This window comes from Moschus berezovskii, chromosome 12 (assembly GCF_049115385.1).
Source record: "Moschus berezovskii isolate FMDL1 chromosome 12, NW_MosBer_1.0, whole genome shotgun sequence".
Classification (NCBI taxonomy): domain Eukaryota; kingdom Metazoa; phylum Chordata; class Mammalia; order Artiodactyla; family Moschidae; genus Moschus; species Moschus berezovskii.
Window position 1 is genome coordinate 40,011,770 of NC_142471.1, and position 26,363 is coordinate 40,038,132.

At 47.4% G+C, this 26,363-nt stretch overlaps 2 protein-coding genes across 2 annotated transcripts; both read right to left on the reverse strand.

Moving 5' to 3' along the window:
• Positions 1-4,322: 4,322 nt before the first annotated feature.
• LRIT2 (leucine rich repeat, Ig-like and transmembrane domains 2) lies at positions 4,323-8,515 on the reverse strand. The gene is made up of 3 exons (XM_055424322.2): positions 8,406-8,515; positions 7,325-8,106; positions 4,323-5,116 (listed from the first exon to the last, which is right to left on the reverse strand). The coding sequence occupies exons 1-3, from the start codon at positions 8,513-8,515 to the stop codon at positions 4,323-4,325; spliced, it is 1,686 nt and encodes a 561-aa protein (XP_055280297.2).
• Positions 8,516-14,311: 5,796 nt separating this feature from the next.
• Positions 14,312-25,642, reverse strand: LRIT1 (leucine rich repeat, Ig-like and transmembrane domains 1). The gene is made up of 4 exons (XM_055425315.2): positions 25,222-25,642; positions 20,785-21,251; positions 16,746-17,051; positions 14,312-15,285 (listed from the first exon to the last, which is right to left on the reverse strand). The coding sequence occupies exons 1-4, from the start codon at positions 25,341-25,343 to the stop codon at positions 14,312-14,314; spliced, it is 1,869 nt and encodes a 622-aa protein (XP_055281290.2). The 5' UTR covers positions 25,344-25,642.
• Positions 25,643-26,363: the final 721 nt, after the last annotated feature.

Below are 26,363 nucleotides of genomic sequence, written 5' to 3' on the forward strand. Positions count from 1 at the left end.
CCAGCATGGATGTTGGCAGGTAATCATGCTTCCCCAACAGTCTTCAAAGGCCCCAAGCACAGGAGGATGGACAGGGAGGACGGGGAGGATGCCATGTGAAGACTAAGGCTAATCACTGACATGTGGACACAGGGAGGATCCCTTAGGAGATTCATAGAAATAACTGGGGAAGGGCAGTGCTCAGAAGGTCTTAGTTTCTAGAATGAAGTGGCAATGGCTTAAGTAACCATAACTTGAACAATAAAGTAAGTGACCTTACTTTATGTCAATAGTCTAGTGATGTTGATGATGTTATAAAATTGTACAAATGCACCTCTTTGGCTTACTGAGGTCCAGTCATTCATTTATTAATCAATAATTTACTGAATCCTTCTTTTAGTTATACAATGTCTAAATATACATATTACCTGTCTCAGGCCCTCTTCTAGGTGTTAGGGATACAGGCTCTAACAAGCAAAAATAAAAGAGGAAAAGGACAAAACACTTCTCTCAGGTTGCTAACTACATATACCTAAGACTAGCAATGGCTTCACTCTAAAAGCAAGTAGACCTGCTTACAAATGTCTCCTGAGTCAAAGGTACTTACCTTAAAATAACACAGTCTAAGCTCTAAATAAATTCCTAAGAGCATGACAACTGAATCTAAAACTACTGCATCTTTAAAACATTATTTACACAGAACACTACTTAAACATTCATTAAACAGAATGTGAATTCAATTAAAAGATGCTTGCTCCTTGGAAGGAAGCTATGACAAACCTAGACAGCATATTAAGAAGCATAGACGTCACTTTGCCAACAGAGGTCCACATTGTCATAGTTATGGTTTTTCCAGTAGTCATGCACAGATGTGAGGGTTAGACCATAAAGAAGGCTGAGTGCTGAAGAATTGATGCTTTTGAATTGTGGTGCTGGAGAAGACTCTTGAGAATCCCTTGGACTGCAATGAGATCCAACCAGTCAATCCTAAGGAAAATCAGTCCTGAATATTCATTGGGAGGACTGTTGCTGAAGCTGAAGCTCCAATACTTTGGCCACCTGATGCAAAGAGCCAAATGTTTGGAAAACACCTGGATGCTGAGGAAGATGGAAGGCAAAAGGAGAAGGGAGCAACAGAGAATGAGATGGTTAGATAGCATCACCAACTCAACAGACATGAATTTGAGCAAATGTCGTGAAACACTGGAGGTCAGAGAGGCCCGGCATGCTGCAGTCCATGGGGTCGCAAAGAGTCGAACATGACTGAGCAACTGAACAACAGAATGTGAAGGATATTAGCATAGATATTCTGTCATTATGTGTATATCAGTTCAGTTCAGTCGCTCAGTCGTGTTCGACTCTTTGCGACCCCATGGACTGCAGCACGCCAGGCCTCCCTGTCCATCGCCAACTCCCAGAGACTACTCAAACTCATGTCCATCGTTGTTGGTGATGCCATCCAACCATCTCGTCCTCTGCCATGCCCCTCTCCTCCCGCCTTCAATCTTTCCCAGCATCAGGGTCTTTTCCAATGAGTTGGTTCTTCTCATCAGGTGGCCAAAGTGTTGGAGTTTCAGCTTTAGCATCAGTCCTTCCAATGAATATTCAGGACTGAATATATATAGTGTGCACATACATGTATCTATTTATATATGTATTTCTACATATACACATATGTCAACCTAGTAAGATCTGATGTTCCTAATGACCAGTGTCTGCAAAGTCAGTCAAAGAAAACACAAATGGACATGGATGCCTTAAATAGTGATAACATTTATTGAGGGCTTACTGCGTGCCAGACATTGTTCTGAGAACTTTACATGTAAAAATTCACATAATCATCAGGACAACTTTATGCAGTAGTTACTATTATTATCTCCATTTTACAGCAGAGGAAATTAAGGCACAAGGAAATAGAGTCACAAAGCCAGTAAGAAGCAAAGCCAAAATTTAAGCCCAGGAAACTGGGCTGCAGAGTCAATGCTATTGACTAACCATATTGCCTAGTCAGTCTGAGTAATGCACATCTATACTCTAGGATTTTTTAAGGGAAAGTTTAAGGGACAGATTCTCAGAATTCCTCTGTGGATTGTGTTCCCTTGCCCTAAATTTCCAAGTTCACAGATTCAGCTGAACACGACCCCTGCTCAGGACATGCTCCTGATTCTCCCTGCTTCCTGCACTTCTCTTCTACTCCCCTTTCCCTCCTCCTGCCCCTCTGTCCACACCCACCACAAAGTTTTTATTGCCAGAAATGGAGGCCACAGCATCCACTCCTGTCTTCACTTTAGCCCCAGGCCCCTTCATGAAGGCTGCAATGCCCACCCACCAAGAACTGTGGATGGCCTTTGATCCTACGGAATGAAGTACCTGGAGGCCAGTGGAAGCACATTCTTGTCCTGTTCCAACAACTTTATCATGGGAAAATTTTCATAAACGAATTCTCTGTTTTATAACGTACGTGTGTGTGTTTGTATACATATGTGCATATATATACACACATATATATAACTATATACATATCATTCAAAAATGGATGTTTTTTGGTGTGATAATGGCATTATGAGAGTGTCTTTTTGAAACTTCTTTATCTGTTAGAGATAAAACTAAAATACTCACAGGTAAGCTGTGAAGCTTTGTATCAGCCACAAACACCCCAGTTAAAAAAAACTTCCCTGGTGGTCCAGTGGTTAAGACTTCACCTTCCAATGCAGCGGGTGTGGGTTCTATCCCTGTTCAGGGAGCTACGATCCTACATGCTTTGTGGCAAAAAAAAAAAACCCAAAACATAAAACATAAGCAATATTGTAACAAATTCAATAAAGATTTTAAAAATGGTCCACATCCAAAAAAAAAAAAAAAACACCCCAGCAACTGTTGAGAGCAAGGACTAGATGAAATAAGAGCAGAAAATGTTAAAAAAAAATTTTTTTTGAAGCCGACTGAAGGGGAGGAACAAGAGTGTCTCTACTTTTGGTATGACTGAAATTTTCCATAAAAAACTTCTTGCTCAGAAGAAAATCAATGAGAATTAATGGAACGATTTGTTTGATATGAGAGCTGTCTTCAATTTCTAAAAATTCATTACAACCAATATTGATTATCAACACAGTCCAGTGGTTGGATGAGTCCAGTAGTTTCAGCAAGAAAGGTCAGTCTCTGCCTCAAGGGCTTACAAGCAACAAAAACATCGCACATCCTTTTCTATTCCTTATTTCTTTTCCATAGACATGGAAAGTCCAGGAAGGCTACTTGGAGGAAGGACATGATACTTAAGATGGATCTGGAAGGAATTGGGAAGGAAGGTAGGAAGAAGGGAGGGAGAAAATATTTCTGGGACATCACAAGAAGGCCAGCTTACCCTTGAAGCTTCAGAAGGTTTTCCTGTGGCAAGTTGGAGGAGTTGTGAAGACACAGATGTGGGTTTAAACCCTGGGAAAGACCTCCATCAACAGAGCTGCCTGGAGGGACAATGAGCCATCCCTGGGTTTCATGGGGACCCCCACTCCACGTGAGCATAGGTAAGAGGAAACAGTCACCTCTCAGGAGTTTAATAGGAGGGCTTGAAACATTAACTGGAAACAGGAGTAGGCATTAGATCCTTATTCATGTGAAAAACATTTGCCATACTCAGTACTGAGATACTAGGAAGACAGGGCTGAACAAATAAGCCTGAATCTCAGTTTCAAGAAAATAGGTGGGAATCAGGATCATGTAAGAGTAACAACAATAATAATAGTCATATGATTTTACAGAGATTCTTCTCCTTCTGGATATTGCTCCCGGAAGCCATATGACTCTGGTTTCCAGCAATCACTAGACATGAGCCCCGGGCTGCAGCCAGTCCCCTGTTCCTCAGTGCTGGCGATGCCAGGCTCCCAGGAGCACCAAGGATTGCTCTGTGGAACACAGACACCCACATATGGAGACTCACATCACGCACCAGCTCTAGTTTCACCCCAAAAGGCAGCTTTTTCAGAACATCAGACTCTGGTGGTTATAACTTCCTGAACTTCTGCTTCTTCACCTGTAACAAGGGGTAGAAGCCTACCTTTCTCCAGTGGGATAACATGTGTGAAATATATTATATGTTAATGTTCCGTAAACATATAAATGTTATACAGTTATTTACATAGAAAATAACATGTATTAATCCCCACTCACCATGGATAATAGAATGATTAATTGGAGAAAGCTCCTTTGGCATCAGTTCCATGAAGCTAAGAAAGACTGTGTCTCCAGGACCGTTGTGTGAAGTTCAGAGCCTGGAACTGAGTCGGTGCTCAATAAACACCTGCTGAATAAATGGGTCGAGCCAAGGTGAGCCACCACAGAGAATCCGTTTAAGGGCTGGAGGTCCACACCAGCCCTCCCCGGAGGTCATCTCCCTCTCCGGCTCTCTGCTCGTCCCCCTCGCGCTCAGCACCTCCGGGCCGCAGGCCGTCCTCACAGACGGCGGTGTGGTCTCTGTAGGCGTCGTCTCTGTGCTCTGGGACTGCCAGGGGGCACCTGGGGGCGTTCCTGCGGTGAAGACACCAGCGCTGGCCGCACCCCCGGCAGCTGCAGGGGGCCTGGGCCGCCCAGGCGTAGGCGCCCACAGGCACCGCCAGCAGCACGGCGCACAGGATCACCGTGGTGTGCAGCAGGCGCTCTCGTCCCTCCAGCCCGCCGTCGTCTCGGCCGGTCACAAAGACCACACACCGGCCCTGGCGTGGAGGCTGGCCCCCCAGGCTAAGGCAAACCTCGTATTTTGTGCCAGGGAGGAGATCATCCACCGTGTACGTGTTGATTCCCGGGCCGACGTGGACCACCTCCTTCCTGAGGGCTTCATCCGACGCAATAGAGAGCGTGAACCACTTCTCAGGAGTGTCCGCCGCCGCAAACCACTCCAGCAGGATCCCGTGCACGGTCTGCTTGACCACCCGCAGGTCAACATAGGCACTGCTCTCCGAGGGGGAGAAAAGAGAATGGGGGGCGAGCAGGGCCTGGGCGGGCTGGACGCGGAGGGAGATGACCACGGTACTCATGCCAATGGAGTTGGAGGCCATGCAGGTATAATTGCCTCTGTCTACCAGGTGGGCAGCAGGAATGACGAGCTCAGACAGAGTAGCATCTTCTGCAGTAAACGAAGTCAGCACTGGGTGGAAAGAGAACAGAACAACTCTGGTAGACATTTCTCTGATAAACAGTCAGCTGGAGAGTGTCTGGCAATGACAGTTTTTTTTTTTTGGGGGGGGGGGGTGTTTGTTGTTGTTATTGTTGTTGCTTTTAAAGTGGTGGTGAGCATTTATTAAGCATGTGTTTGGTGTCAGGTTTTGCCTCTTGGGCTTCCCTTGCAGCTCAGCGGGTAAAGAATCTGCCTGCAATGCAGGAGACCTGGGTTCAGTCCCTGGTTTGGGAAGATCCCCTGGAGAAGGGAAAGGTTATCCACTGCAGTATTCTAGCCTAGAGAATTCCACGGACACTGTGGTCCATGGGGTCGTAAATAGTCAGACACAACTGAGTGACTTTCACTCACTCGCTCTTTTGCCTCTCAGCAACCCTGTAAGGTAAGTCTCCAATTTTTACACATGGGAAGTTGAGGACTAGAGTGATTAAGCAACTTGTCCATAATTAGAATTGTTCAGAGTCATCGGTTGATCTGGAACCTTGTTCTTCTGTCTATGAAGACCGCACTCTTTCAGCTTCACTAGCTCCTCCTACCAACCGACTTTAGCCTTGCCAAGCTATCCCCTGGTTTCTAGGAGATCTCTAACAACAGTGTAATTGTACAATATCATGAGCTTCAGGAAGTGCCTTTTTACTTTGCAGAGGTAGAGTGGCTCAGAGTCTGGAGCCAAATGCCTGGAATCTATCCCTTACTAAGTAAATGGTCTTGCATTTACTTAGTAAATTAGGAAAATCCATGTACTAAGTAAGTAGAGTTGCTTAGATTCTCTTGGCTTCAATTTCCTCACCAGTAAAATGGGATGATAATAGTACTTACTCCACAAGTTTGATAGTAAGTGCTCAGTAAGTGTTAGCTGTTACTATTATTGAGAGAATGGATTGAACATGATACCAAAGAGCCTGATGATAAAGCATCACAAAGAGAACATCTGGATGTACCTCACCACTCTCAAAGAAGCTACAACCACAAATGGTGTATTTCTCCTTCACTGGTATTTAACCTTGAGCCAATAAGATGTAATCAAAATGGTAGGACAAAGTCAAAATTTCAGTTAATTAGGTATTTTTTCCAGAGTTTTGCCACCACATATAATATCTGAGTGACTGTATTTCTCCGGTTTTACTTAGATATTCCCAGCTGTCTTCTAGATAGTGTCAAGATGCTTCCAGAAAGGCCATCCCTGGCTTCATGATGTGCTCCAAACCTGCAGAGTCAACATTGAAGATGACTTCTGCTGAGGTATGAAAGCAGAGCCTGAACTTCAGGAAATGAAAGACAGGTTCGAATCCCAGCAGTGGGACCCCTGGAGGTCTCTCCCTGGGTCCCAGTATTGCAACTTCAAGCTAAAAAAGTCTGATCAACATAGTGGTAGAAAGTGTAAGATTCACTCAGTATCTAGGACTTCCCAACCTTGCCTGGTAAGAGCTAGCTGGAGGTTAGGGAATGAGAGAGTGAGGAAACACTTGTTAAAATAAATGCTCCCAGGGTCTCCCCTGGTCTAATTTAATCAAATCTCCAAAAAGAGGTCAGAAAATTTTATTTCAAACAAGAACCTCAGGTGAGTTTGCTCAGAAAAGTTTAAGAAATAAGTATTAAGTTATCTCTTGACTCAGTTCTAGTCAGAAATTATATGATTTAAAAATATGCAGTATAGTATTTTGCATCTAGAAGGCTTTCAAAGATTATATGTGTTCATATACAATTCTATAATATTTATACAGTATGTTAAGTCAACTAATATATATTTATGTCTTACATACTGTATGCAACATATATATATGTAAGCAACAAATACATAAGTAATATATATATTTATACCTTTTATCTCATAGAGATCTATATGCAGCACATATATATTATTATATGCATCTGTGTGTAACAAATATAAATATCATATTGATAAATCTACATGCAACAAATATTTAAATATATTAGTATATAGTATTTACATCATACATCCTATAGAGTTCTGTATGCAAACATTTAAAATAATGCCAATAGTGGGGCACTATCTTGGAATTCTTTCTGTCGTCGTGAGTATAATTCAGGCCTGTCCCAATCTTACTTGCACCCCTCCTTCATGATTGACCCAGTTTAGAGCTTCTTTTCTGAGGACAGGGTTGCTACAGAACTCCCTAGCACCCCCAGATACATGGAGAGGGTGCATGCACTTACCATCAAATTCCCTCCATGTGCTCAGAGGATAAGTCCAGGCAATAGTTGGTGAGGGACTAGCCTGTGCCAAGCATCGCAGGGTCACATTCTGTCCCACCTGGACGCTGACATTGGCACTTGGGGTTGAGATCTGAGGCTTCGTGCAAACACTGAGCTCCGTTTCATGAAAAAGTTGTCCTGCCTTGAAGAGAGGACCTCGGCACATGAGATAGGGATTCACCAGGATGACTGGAAGGCTGATGGACTTGATAAACTGGACAAGTCCCCTTAGGCGACAATCACATAACCAGGGGTTGTCGTGTAGAGCCAGCACCATGCTGGAGAGAATCTCAGCCTCATGGCCAGACTGCCGGTGTTTCTGGTAGGCTGGCCAGTTCAAGAAGACATTCTTGGATACAACTGTCAGTCTATTGGAGGATAGGTCAAGGTAGGTCAGGTTGACCAAGAACTGAAGAGCCAGTTCAGGGAGTGCATCAATCCTGTTGTGTTTGAGGTCCAAGACCCTCAGGAGTGGGGTGGCACGGAATGCTGTCCATGGTACTGAATGGAGTTTGTTCCCCTCCAGTCTCAGCTCTTTCAGTTCTGACAGGTGCTCCAGGGCTCCTAGGTGGATCACAGTGACATTGTTAAAATTGAGCCAAAGATACTCCAAAGTGCTCATATTGATGAAAAACCCTCGGGGCAGTTCAAAGACAGGTGAGTTTTCAATTCTCACTTGCTTGAACTCTTCAGGAAGGTTCCTTGGGATCTCTCCCAAAGAGATAGATACGCATTTCAGAGTCCTGTACAAAAAAACAGAACAGCTTTGAGATGAACATCAAGAAACTGGGAAGTAGGATCAGGGTCATCCTGGTATTAGATGTATGAATTAGAAGAAAAAAAATGCAATTCACTTGAGTTAGACACATTCTGGTAAAAATGCAGAGTTTATCAAACTTTAGCACCAACTAAACCAACTAAAGTGAGTTTCAAAGATATTTTGCTGATTTCCTGCCAAATCTTGGCCTGCTCCCACACCACATCATCCCCAAAGAAAACCCACTCCCCTACAACCTTCTGGGATCTTGCTATCCCAGCCCACCTGCCAAAACTCTCCTCTGAGCAGGCACATCCTGGCAGACAGGATGGCTGAGCCGCATGTGAATCCAGAAAGACCAGAACTAGCAGGAAATACTGAGGAACTGAAGCCATAGCCTTCTGTAAGAAACTACCTTATGAGTTTTTTAAATAAGTACAGTCCAAGCCTCCAAGTGGCAAATCCTATTACTGGTAATCCATAATGATGTAGGTCAGCACAGCAACAGCAAAGCCCTTGGATACCCTGAGGTCTGTTATGGCCCAGATCACAAGCTCAGTAAGAACCCAGAAGAGGGAGCTATTTCTCCTAACTAGATCGAAAATTCACTCTTTTTCTGGCTCTTGAGCCCAGAGAGCCAACTATCAGGCAGATGTCTAATTCAATCCTGATACTGCCTCCCCTCAGTCTCATATGAAAAGATCAGAAAAACAAGCAAGTGATGCTTTTCTGAGCACCATGGTTCAGGTAATTTTGCCAGAATCCATCTAAAATTCATTAATCACAATTGACTCCTGAAACCTAGAACTTTCAACCAGTCTCTAAATGCAAATTCAGATGATGGTTGACAAAGTAATTTTAGAACCACTCTTATCAGTGGCAATTTCTCCAGCATGTGGTGGATTCATTTATCTTGTGAGTTAAGACAGCTTCACCTGCTGCTTGGATGACCAGAATCAGAGAAACATCATGGTACAGAGGTTAAACCACAAGATTGTGCTTTCTGATTAAATCAAAGCACGTTTCTTATCCTGAATCACATAACTTATCTCGAATGCAGTATATCTCACATGTTAAATTTTTTAAAGTGAGATTCTATGTGATTCTGGATACTTTGCCATTCTTCATTCATTCAACAAATATAAATTGGTCATCTGCTTTAAGCCACACCCTTGCTAGATGCAAGGAACGTTGTGGCTAGCAAGACTGCTATGAATCTGGTCCCAGGAGGCCTTCTCTCTAGCTTAAGCTTCCTAATCTTGAAATTTTTGAAGTGAACTTCTCTGTGCAAAGTGAGAAAATTGACACTTTTTAGTGTTTCTAGGAAACACTAAGATTATGCAAAATAAACTATCTAACATATAGTAGGTACCCAATAAAGTTTAATTCACCTCCCACACCAACAGACTCTTGAAGACAGTCACTTTCTTTTACTTGGGGTACTATTACTTCTGATGACTATCAAAATTCCACAGGTTCCCCTAAGATTCATGATATACTTTATACCCTATAAAAGACCTCAGGGAAGAAAATCCGCTTAGTAGCTAACCAGTGATGGGGAAATGGGTCACCAACTAAGCTGATTACACCCCAGGCTTTCCATCCAAGCCAAATATATTTGCTGGAGTTTCCAGACAAACTAACTCTACAGTATGGCTAGATATATGGGCTTCCTCTCCGGGTAAAATAAATTAGGAAGGAGAGTACCGTGGGCACAAAGCTGTGGCCGACAAGGATAGGTGCTGCCTAGACACCCTTTGAGGAATGAGTCAGTGCTTGCATGCCCTTCCCAAGGCAGCCCCATGCAGAGACTGACGGTGGTGAGGGCACAAGGACCGGCCAGTCTGGCATGATGGGGGACAACTCCGATGGGTGGTTCTCACTCCAGAGTTCCCTAACAGGCTGGCCAAGATTTTGTCAGGCTTGCTTTGTGGGAAAATGTGATTCAATCCATGGGTATCACAAATGACCAGGGAGTTCTTTCTTCATCCCAAAATAAAAATGCCAAAAGAGCCCTACATCCCCTACAATTTCTTCTCTGTTCATCCCATCTAGATTTCTTAAACGAATTCTGTTCAACTCAGCCTTCCAGTGGTCTGCTGGAAGCTTGAGAAGAACACCCACTGGCATGTCCTCTCTGAAATCAGCCAGGTCACCTCTGCACTGCTACTTCTCCTCTCCTGACTCCTTCATCCTCTGGTTTCCTTATCTGATATTTGGTCATAGGGAGTAGCTGTGCTGTTGGCTAGAAGACTAAACTCAAGAGATGGAACAACAAAGGGGAGGGATCTGAGAATACTACACTTCCATCTCCCTTCTGGCAGGATGCTCTTAGGAACCTATCTCTTAGGATTCTTAGTAGAGACAGAGTCATGGGCAAGGAGTTACTCTATGTTTGTGAAATAATTAGATAAAAATGGCTTTTGGGTATCAGCAGATTTCCTGTCCACTCAATTGGAAAAACGTCACTCCAACATGACTAGAACTTTTTAATATTTATTTATTTGGCTCTGCTGCATCTTAGTTGTGGCATGCAGAATCTTTAGTTTTGGCATGTGAACTCCTAACTGAAGCACGTGGGATCTAGTTTCCTGACCAGGGATCCAACCTGGGCCCCCTTCATTGAGAGTGTGAAGTCTTAGTCACTGGACCACGAGGGAAGTCTCATGACCAGAACTTTGGAAGAGCTCAGAATGAGAACTAGTCAACCTTCTAGGCAGCAGATGTGCTATCCTTCTTCTTTCTCAAGCTGGTGTTTTTCCTTCGTTACTCCACCTGCTCCAACCACGTCTGAGATGGTCCTTTAGTCTCCCCTCATTGCCATTCCAGGTGGTAGAGCCTTCATCAACCTGTGTCCCTGGGTGAACAAGAGAGCAGGACCCTTTCTCTATCCTTATTCCCCCCCCACTCAAGTATACTCCATGAGAGCAGGAATGTTTCTGTGTTAAGCCACTGATATCTGGGAGCTGTTAGCACAGCATAAGCCTAAGCTATACTGACTACAATGCCCTTATAATCAAATAAAATATGCTCAAATACTTGTAAGTTGATTTCTGTCTCTCTTGGATTATATGACAGTTAAAAGTTTTCAGCTCTAGTCTTCTAAACACACTGCTGAGTCTCTTGATTAATAGCCTAGTTTAATAACCACATCCACTTCTCAGGATTAAATTTCACTTGTCTGCCTTTTAGTACCCTGTAAGGTTGCAAGTCTACATCAAGTGACCTACTATGTAGATCAGGAGGAATATAACCATGTTACATTAAAAAAAAAAAAGACATCATGGAGATGTCATGATTCCAGCCAAGCTCCAAACAGGGCTTCCTAGGGTCACATGCTGTGGGATCACCATAGTACAGGCTGGTCTTCAGCATCTGGGAGATTAGGAATTCTTTTCCCAAGACTCTAAAAAGACATTAGGTTTTCAGGGACTGACTTATACTAACCAGACTCATGTACCAACAGACTAATACATAAACAGTACATCATTTTATTTTTTACAGCGTGAATGTGTTTTTTCCAATGACTTGAATATTCATGAGCACAATCCAGGATGATTCTTCTCAAGAGGAAACCAAGGAAGATAGAACACGAAAAGAGAGGCTGACAGAAGGGTACTGGGAGGCTGACCGTCTTGGGAGCCATTCCATTCAGACCACTAAGGTAGGTCTTCATGAAGCACTGGGAAGTTGAATCTTTTTTTGCTCTTTTTCTCTCACACACACACAAACACATGTGCGCGCGCACGCGGGCACATACACCCATAATATTGGATAAATACTAACACATTTTTGCCTTCAAGTTCCTGATTTTTCTTCAAACAGGGTTCAATAAAACTGACTACATGTTAGTTGGGCCAGTAATTGTTCACTCTTGATTGGCTCAGCAGTCATTTAGAGAAAATATCTTTATCATTTCAACAGATGGCTGCTTTAATCTCCTGCACTTACATTTGTTCTGATTTGGGGAGTGCCTGTCAGTCTCATACATCAATCAGAGTTGAGTCTTGAGTCTCATAAGGCATCGCAGAATGCCTTTACACATCTAGATTGAGGGGGAACCAAATTCAGCCTGCCACCTGTTTTTGTAAATAACATTTTCGTTGAACTCATCCGTGCTCATTAACTTGCATATTATCTGAAACTGCTTTCACACTCAAGAGATGTGTAGCAGCAACAGAGCTTAAAGTATCTCTTATCTGGCTTTCTTTACAGAAAAAAAAAATGTTTTCTGACCTATGATATAGACAGTGGCTTCGTCATCTTCTAACCAAATAATTTCTCTAGCCAATAGCAACGGTTCTCAAATTATAGTCAGTTGTACCCTCCAGGTGATGGACAGGAAATATACATGTATGAAAATCCCATGTTCCTGTGCACTGGTGCTCTCATGGTTCTGACCCCAGGTTTCACTTAGCTCGAAAAAAAACCCATTTCCATGGTAAACCTGCTGTGGGTCACACTGCAGAGATCAACACTGAATAAAGACCCTCAGCCTGGCCGGAACATTATCAAAGATTCAGATCCTCCAAGAAAATTTATCACTGTCCTCTATAAATTATTCAGCTCTTTGGGCTTCAGTTTTATTGTCTGTTAAGTCAAATAGCCCAGGCTTCAAAACAGGTCATTGTGAAGATCAATATGAGAGAAAACAAGAAAATAAGTTGTAAGGTCATCCATCGTAAGGTCTTCTGTAAATGTCACAGGAAGTAGTTTAGAAATGATTGCATCACATTGGTTTTTATATTCAGCAAGTATTAAAGACAATACAGGGTCTCAGATGACACTAACAAAATAGCTTCCTTGCATCACTTGCTGTCCCCAGTTTCAAAAAGCTGTCCCATCACTTGTTTTCCTCAGTTGTTATCCAAAGGCCTTGGTACCAAACATCTTGGATGTTCTCTTCATTAGAAGAAAGTTCTACAGACAAGACAGAACGCTGGTCCTTCTGCTGGGGACATTTGCCTTCTCCTGTGCACTGAGACTGCATCTCAGAAGTTTCCCACCTTTAAGCAAACTGAACAGGAATCCTCCTTTGAGTGGCTTATGGAGTGACCCAGGAGGCTCTGAGACACCCTCAGGAACTCAGGTAAGTTTCAGTTAGAATCACAAAGAGTGCTACATGGGGACAGAAGTGAGCTGTGTGCCGGACAGTGTTGGGTGTACCATGCCACCCACCTCAAAGGATCTCTCAGATCCCTTCAGTCTCACGTTCTGAGTAAATGAGCAGTAGTCTCGTGGGCATCATCCAAATCTCTAGAATTTACTAAAAATCAGATGACTAGAATCCATGAGTGTCCACAGTGAGGCCATGGTGTTTGTATGTGTGTGACTGTACAAATGTGGAAAATGGATAAAGAGATTAAATGTGAGTGCCTACGAGTTAGCATAAATGTAGTCAAGATGCAGTATAGAAGCAGTGAGGACTGTCAACTCTGGAAGCAAGTGTGTGGTCCGAATGCTAGAGCGGCCACTTCCTAGCTGTGCACTTGTGAGCAGCGGAGGTCAGATCACTGCTCAGCGAAGTTTGTCCTGCCCCACCATTACCTTTGTGGGAGAACTGTCCCTTTCTGCCCTGTTAGTAGCTTAGTTTTGGCCATGAGACTCACTTTGGCAGGTAGAATATGGGCAGAAATGGCAGTGTTAAGGAGCTTACGAGGTACTGTATGTTTTTGCTCATTTCTCTATCATCTGACATCTCCATGAAAGAAGCCTCCCCCAGGTAACCACTGACTCTCCATCCTGGGCCCCAAGTAGGACACATGGAGCAGAGCCACCCCAATCAACCCACCAGCCTGTAGACTGTGAAAATAAGTGCTTGTTGCCTTGTACCACTGCGATTTTGCCTTGATTTGTTACGCAGCAGAAAGTGATACAGGCCAAGTTACAGGAACTTCCCCTGTTCCTTCTCCAGGTAAGCTAGGAGAAGGGCGGTGTCTGCCGCAAAGGACTGTCATAAGAATTAAATGTGTTAATATAGATAAAGCACTTAGAACACTTCCTGGCACATAGTAAGTGCTTTTAAAAGTGTTAACTGTTGTAGTTGTGTGTAAATGTAAGAGGAAGCAGGTACCCGGGGAGGTAAGAGTGGGTGAGCATGGACTCAGGTGTCAGAGTGAGCCTGTGGGAGGAGAAGGAGAGTGGGCGCAGGGGTGTAGGCAGCTGTGTGCAGCTGGGAGAAAGCGCGGCCCTCAGCAGAAGTACTCGTTGATCCGTCTGCTGGCCCTGACGCCCACGGCCTGAGAGTCCAGGCTAGAGCGAGCAGAGAGGAGTCTGTCGGCCTCGCTGAGGCTGTGCTGGGACAGATCCTCCGAGCCGTCCTCGCTGTGGCCCAGCCTCTCCAGGTTGACGTAGGCGCCTGTGGCCTCGGCGGAGCCCCTGGCGCGGCACTTGCGCCAGCGCCTCCTGACGGCCCCGCAGCAGACGAGCAGCGTGAGCGGCAGGGCGATGACGGCGGCCACGCTGATCACCACCACGTTGATGAGCCGCTGCGTGGCCTCGGCGTCCGCCGCCTCGTCGGTGGAGAAGATGACGCACTGCTCCTTCCGCGGCAGCAGGCCCCGCCCGCAGACGCACGCCACGTACTTGATCTTGGGCCGCAGCCCGCGGATGGTCACGCTGGTCTGCCCGGGCTGCACCCCCACGCGCCGCATGTCGCGCTGCCCGAAGGCCGCGTAGAGGACGCTGAAGGCAGTTGTGTTCGCAGCCCGGGGGGCCTTCCACACCAAGGTCACGCTCTGGTAAGTGTCCCCCACCACCTTGAGGGAGCTCGGCGCCTGGGCCTCCGGGGAGCCGGCCGGCACGTCCGGGTGCTCTTCTGGGGCTCTCATCTGGAAGTGCTGGAGGAGCAGCTGCTCCTTCGTGTTGGGCCCTGGGCGCCCGGTGGCCGGGACGGCAGGCTCAGGGACGAGGGGAACGTGTCTGGCCACCATCTTGTTGTACGCTGCAGCTTCCGCCCCCTCGCCCGTCCTTGCCCACCGCGCCCCTGGGCCCCCACTGCGTTCGGTGGACGTCTGGGGCTCCGTGACGACCAGGGAGATAAGAGTCTCAGAGGCTCCCAGGAAGTTCTTGGCCTGACAGATGTAGTCTCCTGAGTCCAGGTGGGACACGGCAGGCAGGCCCAGTAGAGCCCAGCTCGTGCCGTCACTGGAGACTTCCTGGTGCACTGCAAGGGGGAACAGAGACACATGAGGAAGAGTGAACAGCCCCATCTGCCCCAAGCTTATTTCCAGCCAAGTTCACAGCCCCTGGATTGTGTTCATTCTGCCCAACACCCGAGAAAAGACTGGGCCTTATAGAACTTTTCTTAGATTGGCCAAGGGAATGGAGATCAGCTGGGATTAAATTTGGGGAGACCCAGACTGGGGCATGGACTTCACTGGTAGCTCAGACGGTAAAAGCGTCTGCCTACAATTGGGGAGACCCGGGTTCGATCCCTGGGTCGGGAAGACCCCCCTGGAGAAGGAAATGGCAACCCACTCCAGTACTCTTTCCTGGAAAATCCCATGGACAGACGGAGGAGCCTGGTAGGCTTCAGTCCATGGGGTTGCAAAAAGTTGGACACGACTGAGCGACTTCACTTTCACTTTTCAGACTGGGGCAGAGTGTAAGAATGATCAGCCATCTAGATCTGAGATGTTCCAGTGCTGTCTTTCAGGGGCCTGAATTCTGCAGAGCTGACCCCTCAGAGGCGGTGGGCTCATGTTTTGGGGATGGGGGTTTGGGTGCACCTGAGGCAGAGGTGAACTCTGCACACCGCTGCCGGGGCCCACTGCCACTTCCACCAACGCATCTCCAACTTTTCTGTTTTAGCTGAGTGGAACTCCTCCACAGTTTTGTTGGTACATTGATTTCAAACCCACAGCCCTAGAACAACACTTGCCTACCTAGTTGAGGGAAACAGAGGAGAAAGCTGGGAGGGATGGGAGGTGTTCTGGGCAGAGGCCAAAAACTGATGCCACCTCCATCCTCTTTGTGCATGTAGGTGGGCTGTGACTCCTGCAAACCCCCTACCCCCACTCAGTGCCAGGGATGAACCATCTCTGTCTACACAGCAAAAAGGGCACAGGCTAAGGAGTCCCATTACCTCCCTGTATGAGCTGTGTGATGTAGACCAAGCATTTAGCCCCTCAGGGCCTCAATTTACTTATATGCAAAATAGAAGAATAATCAGGTTGTTCTTTAAAGTTCAGTGACATTATGTACATAATACATTTAACACATGAAGAACTCAGTAGATGGTAACTCCTAGCATTAATTACTCCTAGTGATACTGGTTTCATATTTACAACTTAGAAACTTATTGTAAATATTAAATACACTAAGAGAGCACTTTCTACCCCAGAGCCAGTGTTTTGTTCCTCTCAGGTGGGCTCCGAAAATCCACCAGTCTGTGGCTGGTGGAATATGACAGAACAGGTTGAGTGCCACTATCATCATTGAAGCCACTGCCCCCATGCCCACCTCTGGGTGGAGCCCTCCAACTCCATTCAGACAGGACAGGAGTAAAGAGCCTTCCTTACCCCTCCTCCTGGGAAACCTGAACACCCTCCCCACCTGTGTGGAGGGTTGACCCACCCATCCTAGTCTGGGATCTCAGCACAGTGGTCCCTGTAGGTCACACACCTGTGCCATTGAGTGGGTACCCATTGGCCCTGCTCCAGCTCATCTCTGGCCCGGGGACCCCAGTGGCCCCACAACGTAGCAATACTGTGCTGCCCAAAGGCGACCTGATGCTGGTCATCCCAGGACGGAGCTCCGGACTCTGGCACTTCCTGAGTTCCAGCTGGCTGAAGACCACTCCAGCCAGGCTACGTGGGCTGGCACACCTCAGCCTGGCTTCTATGAAAGCCAGGTTTGGAGCCCAGCTTTCTAGGAAATGGACCAGGTCGTAGAGGCGGCAGTCACATACCCAGGGGTTGTCCTGAAGTCCTGCAGGCGTGAGAGGGAAGGCAAGAGGTAAGCCCAAGGTATTCAGATCCCCAGGTCCAGAGCCCCTTTCCCCCTAGAGAAGACAAGGTATGTCATAAGCTCAGAGTCAGCAGAACTGACCTCCAGGCCCAGCTCCTTGCCTCACTAGCTATACAACCTTAAGTCTGGTTCTTCATCTGGAATGACAGCATTGGGAATTCCTTGGCAATCCAGTGGTTAAGACTCCATGCTTTCAATGCAGGGGACATGGGTTCAATCCCTGGCGGGAAACTAAGGTCCCACATGCCACACGGTGTGGCCAAAAATTTTTTATAATAAATAAAATAGAATGATAGCTTACTCCCTTTTCTGGGTGGCTATAAACATAAATAAAGGTGAATCATATTAAGCACTGGGTGAGTGGGACAGCGTCATGCATGGACACAGGAGCCCGGCAGGCTACAGTTCATAGCATCCCAAAGAGTCAGACACAACTGAAGTGACTTAGCACGCACGTATAAGCAGGACAGCATATGGACAAAATCGGCAGTTACCACTGCCATGGTTGGACTGATCCTCTCAGGCTACTGGCCAGGCAGTGGGTATTTCCCCAAAACCTGAAATATGCCAAAGTCATTTCTAGAAATGCTTCATGATCCTGAACCTTAACACCTGTCCCCCCAGTATAAGAGTGCTTTCAGCATTACTCCAGCGAAGAGGGTGGATGTTCTGAGCCATGGTCCCTTTGACACAGGCTCAAAAAGACAAGAGTGAGGATGACAGGAAATCAAATCCGATGTTATATCCTCAGCCCTCTTTACTTTAAAATTGAACGTCTTTATAGAGCTGAAGGCAGGTCACTGCACCCACCCTATCAAAGAACTTTCAATATATAGAGAGGTATCATGTGTCCTCATTCCTAAAACGCAATTCTTTTTCATATGTTTACATTTCTCAAATAGAAAATGAATCATTTAATGTGATGTCCTTCTGTCCTCCCCTGATTGTTATTAAATTTGATAGTGTCTAACTGCTGATTGCAGCCATGAAATTAAAAGACACTTGCTCCTTGGAAGGAAAGTTATGACCAACCTAGATAGTATATTAAAAAGCAGAGAATTACTTTGCCAACAAAGGTCCGTCTAGTCAAGGCTATGGTTTTTCCCGTGGTCATGTATGGATGTGAGAGTTGGACTGTGAAGAAAGCTGATCGCCGAAGAATTGATGCTTTTGAACTGTGGAATTGGAGAAGACTCTTGAGAGTCCCTTGGACTGCAAGGAGATCCAACCAGTCCATTCTAAGGGAGATCAATCCTGGGTGTTCATTGGAAGGACTGATGCTAAGGCTGAAGCTGCAATACTTTGGCCACCTCATGCGACGAGTTGACTCACTGGAAAAGACTCTGATGCTGGGAAAGGTTGGGGGCAGGAGGAGAAGGGGACAACAGAGAATGAGATGGCCGGATGGCATCACCGACTCTGTGGACATGAGTTTGAGTGAACTCCGGGAGTTGGTGATGGACAGGGAGGCCTGGCGTGCTGTGATTCATGGGGTCGCGGAGAGTCGGACACGACTGAGCGACTGAACTGAACTGAACCAATAGCATATAGTATATTTACATAGATGTATTTGGTATATTTGGAGGGGAAAATATCAAGGGTTGGGGACAGTGGATTCAGACCTGCTTGTATATCCATGACTCTGGGGCTCGCACTGGTTGGAAGGCACTAGTTTATTTCCCACCCCCAGCCCCATTCCATCCTGGTGACTGCTATCCTGTGTCACTGGTTAAATGCATGTTATGATACCTCTGCATCACAAGTGTCATCACTGCCCAGCTCTGGTAGTCAGTTCTCTGACTTCACTTGTTACAACAGAATCCCCAAAAAATACAAATGGCAAAGTGAAAGGACAGTGAAACTTTCACCAGTCAGATTGGCAAAAGTTAAACATTCTGACCACTTTGATTGTTAGCCTCATGCAGGAAAAGCTGTTCATCCATCTTGTTCGCTGCTGTATCCTCAGCACCTAGAATGGAGCCCACACATTGGCTGGCTGAGTTTCTCAAATAACCTTGCTGAGTAAACATACACATGGTTCGGGGCAGGTAAGAACTGGCACTTTAGAGAACATGGTTAATATTAAAACATCTAAGTTGTGCACTCCATGGACCCAGAAATTCCACTTCTCTGTTCCTATTCTAGAGAAACATTTGTCTCCGTGCACAAGGATGCATTGTCAAGAATGTTCTCTGCAGCACCACAGGTGTTAACAAAATAAGGGAAACGATCTAAAGGCCCGTAAAAGGAGGAATGGCTAAATAAACTGTAGTATAACTGTTTGATGGGGCTTCCTCTGTGGCTCAGTGGTTAGGAATCTGCCTGCAATACAGGAGACTCGGCAGGAGCCTTGGGCTTGGTCCCTGAGTCAGAAGATCCCCTGGAAAAGGAAATGGCAACTTGTCTGGAGAATTCCATGGACAGAGGAGCCTGGCAGGCTGCAGTCCATGGGGTTGCAGAGAGTTGGACACGACTAGCAACTAAACAGCAACAATAATAACTTTATGATGGAATATTATGCCAAAGTTTAAAAAAAATGAAGTTGATCCATTTGTGGTAACTTACAAAGACCTCCAAGACTTATTGCTGGGTGAAAAAGTGCTGTTTTTTATGTATAATATGATAAAAGTTTCTATGTGCATGTATGTTTATGCATGTGTATGTAAATGTAGAAGAGAGGGAACATGCAAATAAACATAACAGTGGCTACCTTTTAGGAGAGGGAGAAGGAATTATAATCAGAAGAGGGCACTATATATATATATATATATATATATATACACACACACACATACACGCTCACATATATATTTAGTTCAGTTCAGTTCAGTTGCTCAGTCGTGTCCGACTCTTTGCGACCCCATGAACTGCTGAAGCATACCAGGCCTCCCTGTCCATCACCAACTCCCGGAGCCTACACAAACTCATGTCCATTGAGTCGGTGATGCCATCCAACCATCTCATCCTCTGTCATCCCCTTCTCCTCCTGCCCTCAATCTTTCCCAGCATCAGAATCTTTTTCAGTGAGTCAGTTCTTCGCATCAGGTGACCAAAGTATTGGAGTTTCAGCTTCAACATCAGTCCTTCCAATGAACACCCAGGACTGATCTCCTTTAGGATGGACTGGTTGGATCTCCTTGCAGTCCAAGGGACTCTCAACAGTCTTCTCCAACACTACAGTTCAAAAGCATCAATTCTTCGGTTTTCAGCTTTCTTTATATATTTAAAGGGCATTCAAATTTGATTTTCAAATAAACAATTTCTTTCCATGTAAGTACTACCCTATATAGTGTTCTTTACTAGGTAAGAAAGTCTGTAAAGTACAAAGAGTTGGAATGGGGTTTGCTGTTCCCTGCCCCACTTCCAGGGAAGTGAGGTGTCTAAATTTTCCCTGTTTGAGAGACATTCCTTGGCCTCAGGGTGGGAGCTGCCCTGAACCACTCTAAGATTGCTCCAGCCCGCAAAGCTGGACCCCACATGAGCTAAAGCATGTTTAGGGGACATCTGTCTCTCTGATGATACTCTTCACCCACTCCCCATCACCCACTCTCCAAGACTCCACCAGGGTTCCCCAACCCTCCTGGGACAAGGAGAAAGTTCAGAGCTGGGATGTGAACTGAAGCAGCCTGGCTGGAAGCTTGAGCTCCTAACCCTACCTGTCAATGTGTGCCTCTTAAGAGATGCCATTTCTTACCTAGGACCAACCTGGCATGGTGACCGGGAAGGAAGGGCCCGGTGTGCAGGTGGATCCAAGTGGCTAGCAGCTCCTGTGGGAGCCTCAGCAGCTGGTTGCTGGAGAGGTCGAGGAAAGTGAGGTTCCCCAGGAAGCGCGCGGCCTCCGGCGGCACAGCGGAGAGGCGGTTCGCCTGCAGGTCCAGCAGCCGCAGCTGGGGGGCGTCCCTGAGCGCCGCCCAGGGGAAGACTGCCAGGCGGTTCCCGGGCATGCGCAGCTCGCGCAGGCGGCGCAGGCCTCTGAGCATCAGGGCACTGAGCTCGCACAGGGCGTTGTAGGGCAGCCACAGCTGCTCCAGGCGGCCGAGCGTCTTGAAGGCTTCCCCGGGCACCCTGCGAATGGCTGTCCGCTCCAGGCGCAGTTTGGAGGTGTCTGGAGGGACAGATGCTGGGGGCAGAGTCATGTCCGGGTCGTTGCACACCACTGTCCTGGACACAGAAATGGGAGTATTTGAGCAAAGCTTCTGTGGAGTGGGTCCAGTCATCTGCCTAAAGGCCCAAGCTTGAATTGCTGTGTCCCCTTACAGCCCATGCCTCCTGCAGCGCACAAAGAATGAACAGTGTTTAGAAACCCTGAGACTGTCTTGTATACTGTTACACTGCGTCTATGAATCGAAAGGATTTCTTTGTTAAATTATAGCTCAGTTGTGACTGCGTTGCCTTTTCTTCATTAAGAAATTATTTGAAAATCAAATTTGAATGCCCTTTAAATGTATAAAGAAAGCTGAGCACCGAAGAATTGATGCTTTTGAACTGTAGTGTTGGAGAAGACTCTTGAGAGTCCCTTAATGAAGATGTCCCATGGCATCTGATGTGGAAGCCATTCAAGAGATGCCTCAAGCCCCTTCTGACTCTGAGGGACCTTGAGATGATCAAGGTGTTTAAAAGCTGGAACTTTGCAATCTCACAGGTAGATTCACCTCTGGGTTCTTTCTTTGCTTGCTGGCTGTGTGCCCCTGAGTATGTTATATAACCTCTCTTTTCCTCAGTTTCCCCAGAAGAATAGACTCCTCCTCAGAGGGAAATTTTGAGGCTTTAAGTGAGGTCATATGTATACCACCTCTGCAATATCTGTTACCTGTAGAAACCCAATTACTGTTGACCGGTGTTGTAAGTTTCTGCATCTAGTGCTGCAAGTACATCAGGTCGGTCTGACCAGCTCCTTCCCGTGCTCCTTCTGCCCAGACAGTGACTTCTGAAACCTCATCCTATCAAGTTTGACACTAAAGCAGAGGAGAGAGAGAGCAGGAGGCAGTCCCTACCCTCAGGGAGACTCCACTTCAGGACTCTGTCATGCACTATCATTGACAGCAGCACACCCACATACGGTGAAAGCAAGAGATGCTTGGAGGCTGGGCCTGAGGGACCCGCCCTTGTGCAGCCCCAGTTTCATCTGGAGGACGTCTCTGCTCACACTGCAGGAGGTGGGGGGTGAGGGTGGGGTATTGTTAGTTTTACTAAGAGAGGTTGTACCCTTGTAATGTCATAACACATTGCTCATATCGTCCTTCCCAGCACCACACACACACACACACAGGCTCCACCCTCATCCTTCAGCTTAACTCACATACAGTACTCAGAAGTCAGCTGGGCTTCCTAGTTATTGTCAATGTGCCCACAAAAGGCCCAGTTACTTCCACCCACTCATATTCATTCTTCGGATGTACGTGGAACTCCTACTGAGCAATGAGTATAGTGGAAATTCAGAACATCAGACTCACAGCCCCTGTCCCCATACAGCTTATAATTTAGCAAAGAAAGAAAAAGAAGCATTGGAGGCAATGATATCTTCAGGGATAATGGAAGCTTGGGTGTTGCGGGGAGGTAGGTCTGGATGTTAGTAGAAGGAAGGGAATTGATGGGGAAACATGTGCTGGAAGGGGGAGAAAACAGTCAAGGAAAGGATGAAAGAAAACAATAAGAGCCCAATATAGGCCAACAGCGTGGCTCCTGGTGGGGTGAAAAGGCACAAAGGACATGGGGCACATCTTTCCAGGTGCCCAGACTCACCCTCCCCCCGGGAAACCACAGGGACCCATAAATGCACACAGTCTTTTCGTGATCGGGGAGCCTGGAGCACAGGCAGACCCACCAAGTGCTCAGATGTAAAAACTGGGCCCTCCAAGAGGACCAAAGGCATCTGAGATGCCAAAGCAGCCTGGTCTGACTGTGCCATCTGCCTGTGGCCACTGGGGACCTCAGGATCCCCTGCAGCTTTTCATGGCCTCATGTCCCCTCAGAAGACACTATGCAGATGGCCTGGTGCCTATTAGATGTGGGACATCTGGGCAGGTAGAATCGATGGTGAGAGCTCTGGCTTTAGAGGAGGCAAGACTCTTGAGAGTCCCTTGGGCTGCAAGGAGATCCAACCAGTCCATCCTAAAGGAGATCAGTCCTGGGTGTTCATTGGAAGGACTGATGCTAAAGCTGAAACTCCAATACTTTGGCCCCCTGATGCAAAGAGCTGACTCATTGGAAAAGACCCTGATGCTGGGAAAGATTGAGGGCAGGAGGAGAAGGGGACGACAGAGGATAAGATGGTTGGATGGCATCCCCGACTGAATGGACATGGGTTTGGGTGGACTTCAGGAGTTGGTGATGGACAGGGAGGCCTTGCGTGCTGCGGTTCATGGGGTCGCAAAGAGTCGGACATGACTGAGTGACTGAACTGAACTGAACTGATCATTGGCTGACTTTAGGGGCCCTGGAAACTGCCCTTGGAGTTTCATTTTCCATCCTAAAGCCAGCTTGCTATCAGAAGCCTTCCTTGGTCCCTGCTCATGGCAGCATCACCAGGTAAGAAGAGTTCTAGAAGTAAAACTGAAGCTCTGAGTTCTAGGACCAGCTCTGCCACTGATGCTGTGTGACTTTGAGCCCTGGGCTCCCTGTAGGTTGCAAGGGAGGCTCTTTGTCACACTGGTCACACTATTCTTGTGTGCTAATTCACTTCAGTCATGTCTGACACTTTGCAGTCCCATGGACTGTAGCTGCCAGGCCCCTCTGTCCTAGAGATTTTCCAGGCAAGAATACTGGAGTGGGTTACCATTCCCTTCTCCAGGGGATCTTCCTGACCCAGAGATCGAACCAGCATCTTTTATGTCCCCTGCATTGGCAGGCAGGTTCTTTATCACTCGCGCCACCTGGGAAACCCCTGTCCTTGGCAATAGGGTATTTCCTGGCCTGCTCAGGGCTCAGCCCTGACTTCCCTTGGGGAGAAGATCCTTACCTCTGATGATCCATTTGAGTTGGAGCATCACAGACGTGGGCTGAATATGGGGCTCTTCCTGTTATTCCGACCACATGGGGTGTCCTTTCTTGGGGGTGCCTCTCCATTCATTCTCTACCTCCCCTCATACCCAGTCAGCCTGACACCCACTGGTAAGATCATTGAAAGGGTTGTATTGATAACACTGCTGCCTTGATCAGAAACCATCAGTGGCTCCCCAACCCTCATCTAAGACAAGGGAGAAAGGGAGGATGAAATTCAAGAAGGTTAGAAAGATGGTAAGAAAGACCCTAAGCCAAGGACTGAAATCCTTGAGCAAATTGGGAAATGCAGCAGTCATTAATAGAGCGCTGAAGAGGTCAGAGACAAGATAGTTTAAAGATTGCCAAAGAGAGACAGGGAATGAGCCATGGGGGAAGAGTAAGGGTCCACAAACCACGAGGGCCTTGGGAACATTCCAGGAGGGGATGGAGGAGAGGATGGAAGGGCCCAGGCTCTCCAGGCTCAGATGGAAGATGGGGAAAGTCAAGGTAGAGGCTGAGGATGGAAGGTCCTTGCTTGCAATGGAATGGGCACTCCTGGCCCTTTCCAAGAGCCCATAGAATGGGGTCAAGGCTGAGATTCCTGGAGACTGGGCCAAAGGGGACCCTAAGTGGGAAAAATGAGAAAGCAAAAGTGGTCCCATCATGGGTGGGGTGGTGAATACCTGGGATATGATTGGGTATCCCCAGGAAGTGAGGAGAGAGAATGAAAGAGTCCTGGGGAAGAAGGAGCTGGGGAGACAGCGAGGGGATAGTCGGGGGCAGGAAGGAAGGAGAGGAAACAAGTGACGGGGGGATTTCCTGTGCCCTGAAGGAGGGTTCTTCTCTCAAGATCCTGGCAGAAGATTCAGGAAGGATTTCCTGGAGCTGGCACCCCTGTGCCCCACCCCTGCCCCCCTGTGTATAGGTACCTGGTACTCCCACCCCATCCCCAGGGTGGAGGCACAACCTGCTGACTGGAAGAAAATGCAACCCAGACCAGCCCCATAAGACCCTTGGATCTTGATGACCAGGGAGATGGAGGGTTCACCCAGCTGTGGTCCTAGGGCCCTGCCTTCAACCCCTCCCAGCCCAGACTAGCTGGGAGAGTCTCGGGGGCTGAGCTACCCACCCCACACACCTGGTGCCATACCTGGCTTTGCTGCCATCGCTCAGGACATGGAGGCTGCAGCTGCATTGAGAGGGGCAGGCACCCTGGGCCTGTGGGGGCCCTCCGAGGGCCAGGAGCCAGAGCATGCCCACCGCCACCCTCATGGCTCCTGGCTCCTCTGTAGCCCAGGCAGGGGCCTGTCCCTCACTGCTCTGTCCTGCCGGCCCAGCAAACCCAGCAGCTGCCCACTGCTCATCGTCTGCCCACACCCCCACTTGAAGCCATCGGATAAACACAGACAGGCTGGGGATTAGGGAGGGGAGCCCTGGCCACAGCACTCAGCGGCTTATTGCTTCCTGGGATCACCCAGTCCCGAAGATGGGGGTGGGGGATCCCCTTTCATGGCAGCAGCCGCAGGCCCAGAGCATGCAGGGCACGGCCAGAGGTGGGCGGTCACTGAGAGGGGCAGGCAGCTGCTGGACTGACCGGCAGGGCTGCATACCTGCAGAGCCACTGCATGCCAGCCAAGCTATGACTGCACAGACCCCGCAGGGTGCCTGGACTCAAAGGAGATGAAGACAGAACCCAGCCTCTAATAAGGGCACCTGGACATTCTCTCAGTAACACTGTCTTTCAGTGAAAAGTCAATGAGATGAGGGCAGTGAAGGCATTAGAAAGAGCCCAAGCTCCAGGCCGGGTCAGCCAGGTTCAAATCTCAGCTGTTCCATTCATAGGCTGTGATCTTGGACAAGTTACATGGCCTCTTGTGGCTCCTGTGTCCTCATCTGTCAATGGGAAGTAACGTTACTCTGCTCAGGGTGCTCACGAAAATTAAACAAGCCATGTTTCTCAGACCTTGACAGCCTATGGGAACAGAGGCTTCCTGGGAGTAGTAAGTACCCTGCTCCACTGGTTCTTCCAAGGATGAGCTGGGTAGATTCAGATATTTGGGGGTGACCACAGAGGTTGTCTCCCATGGGCTCATGAACTCTCCCAGCCCACTGCCCTGAACACCCCATGGACACAGTCTCGGATCACTGCCATTTGAGCCTTATGGGCATTACCACCAATGGCAAAGGCACCCCTCACCTCTAGTTATCTCACTCTGAGGAGGGTCCCAGAGCAGGACCCCCCAGAGCTTTTAGAGAAGGATCTGTCAATTTCTACTGATCCCACCCTAAACC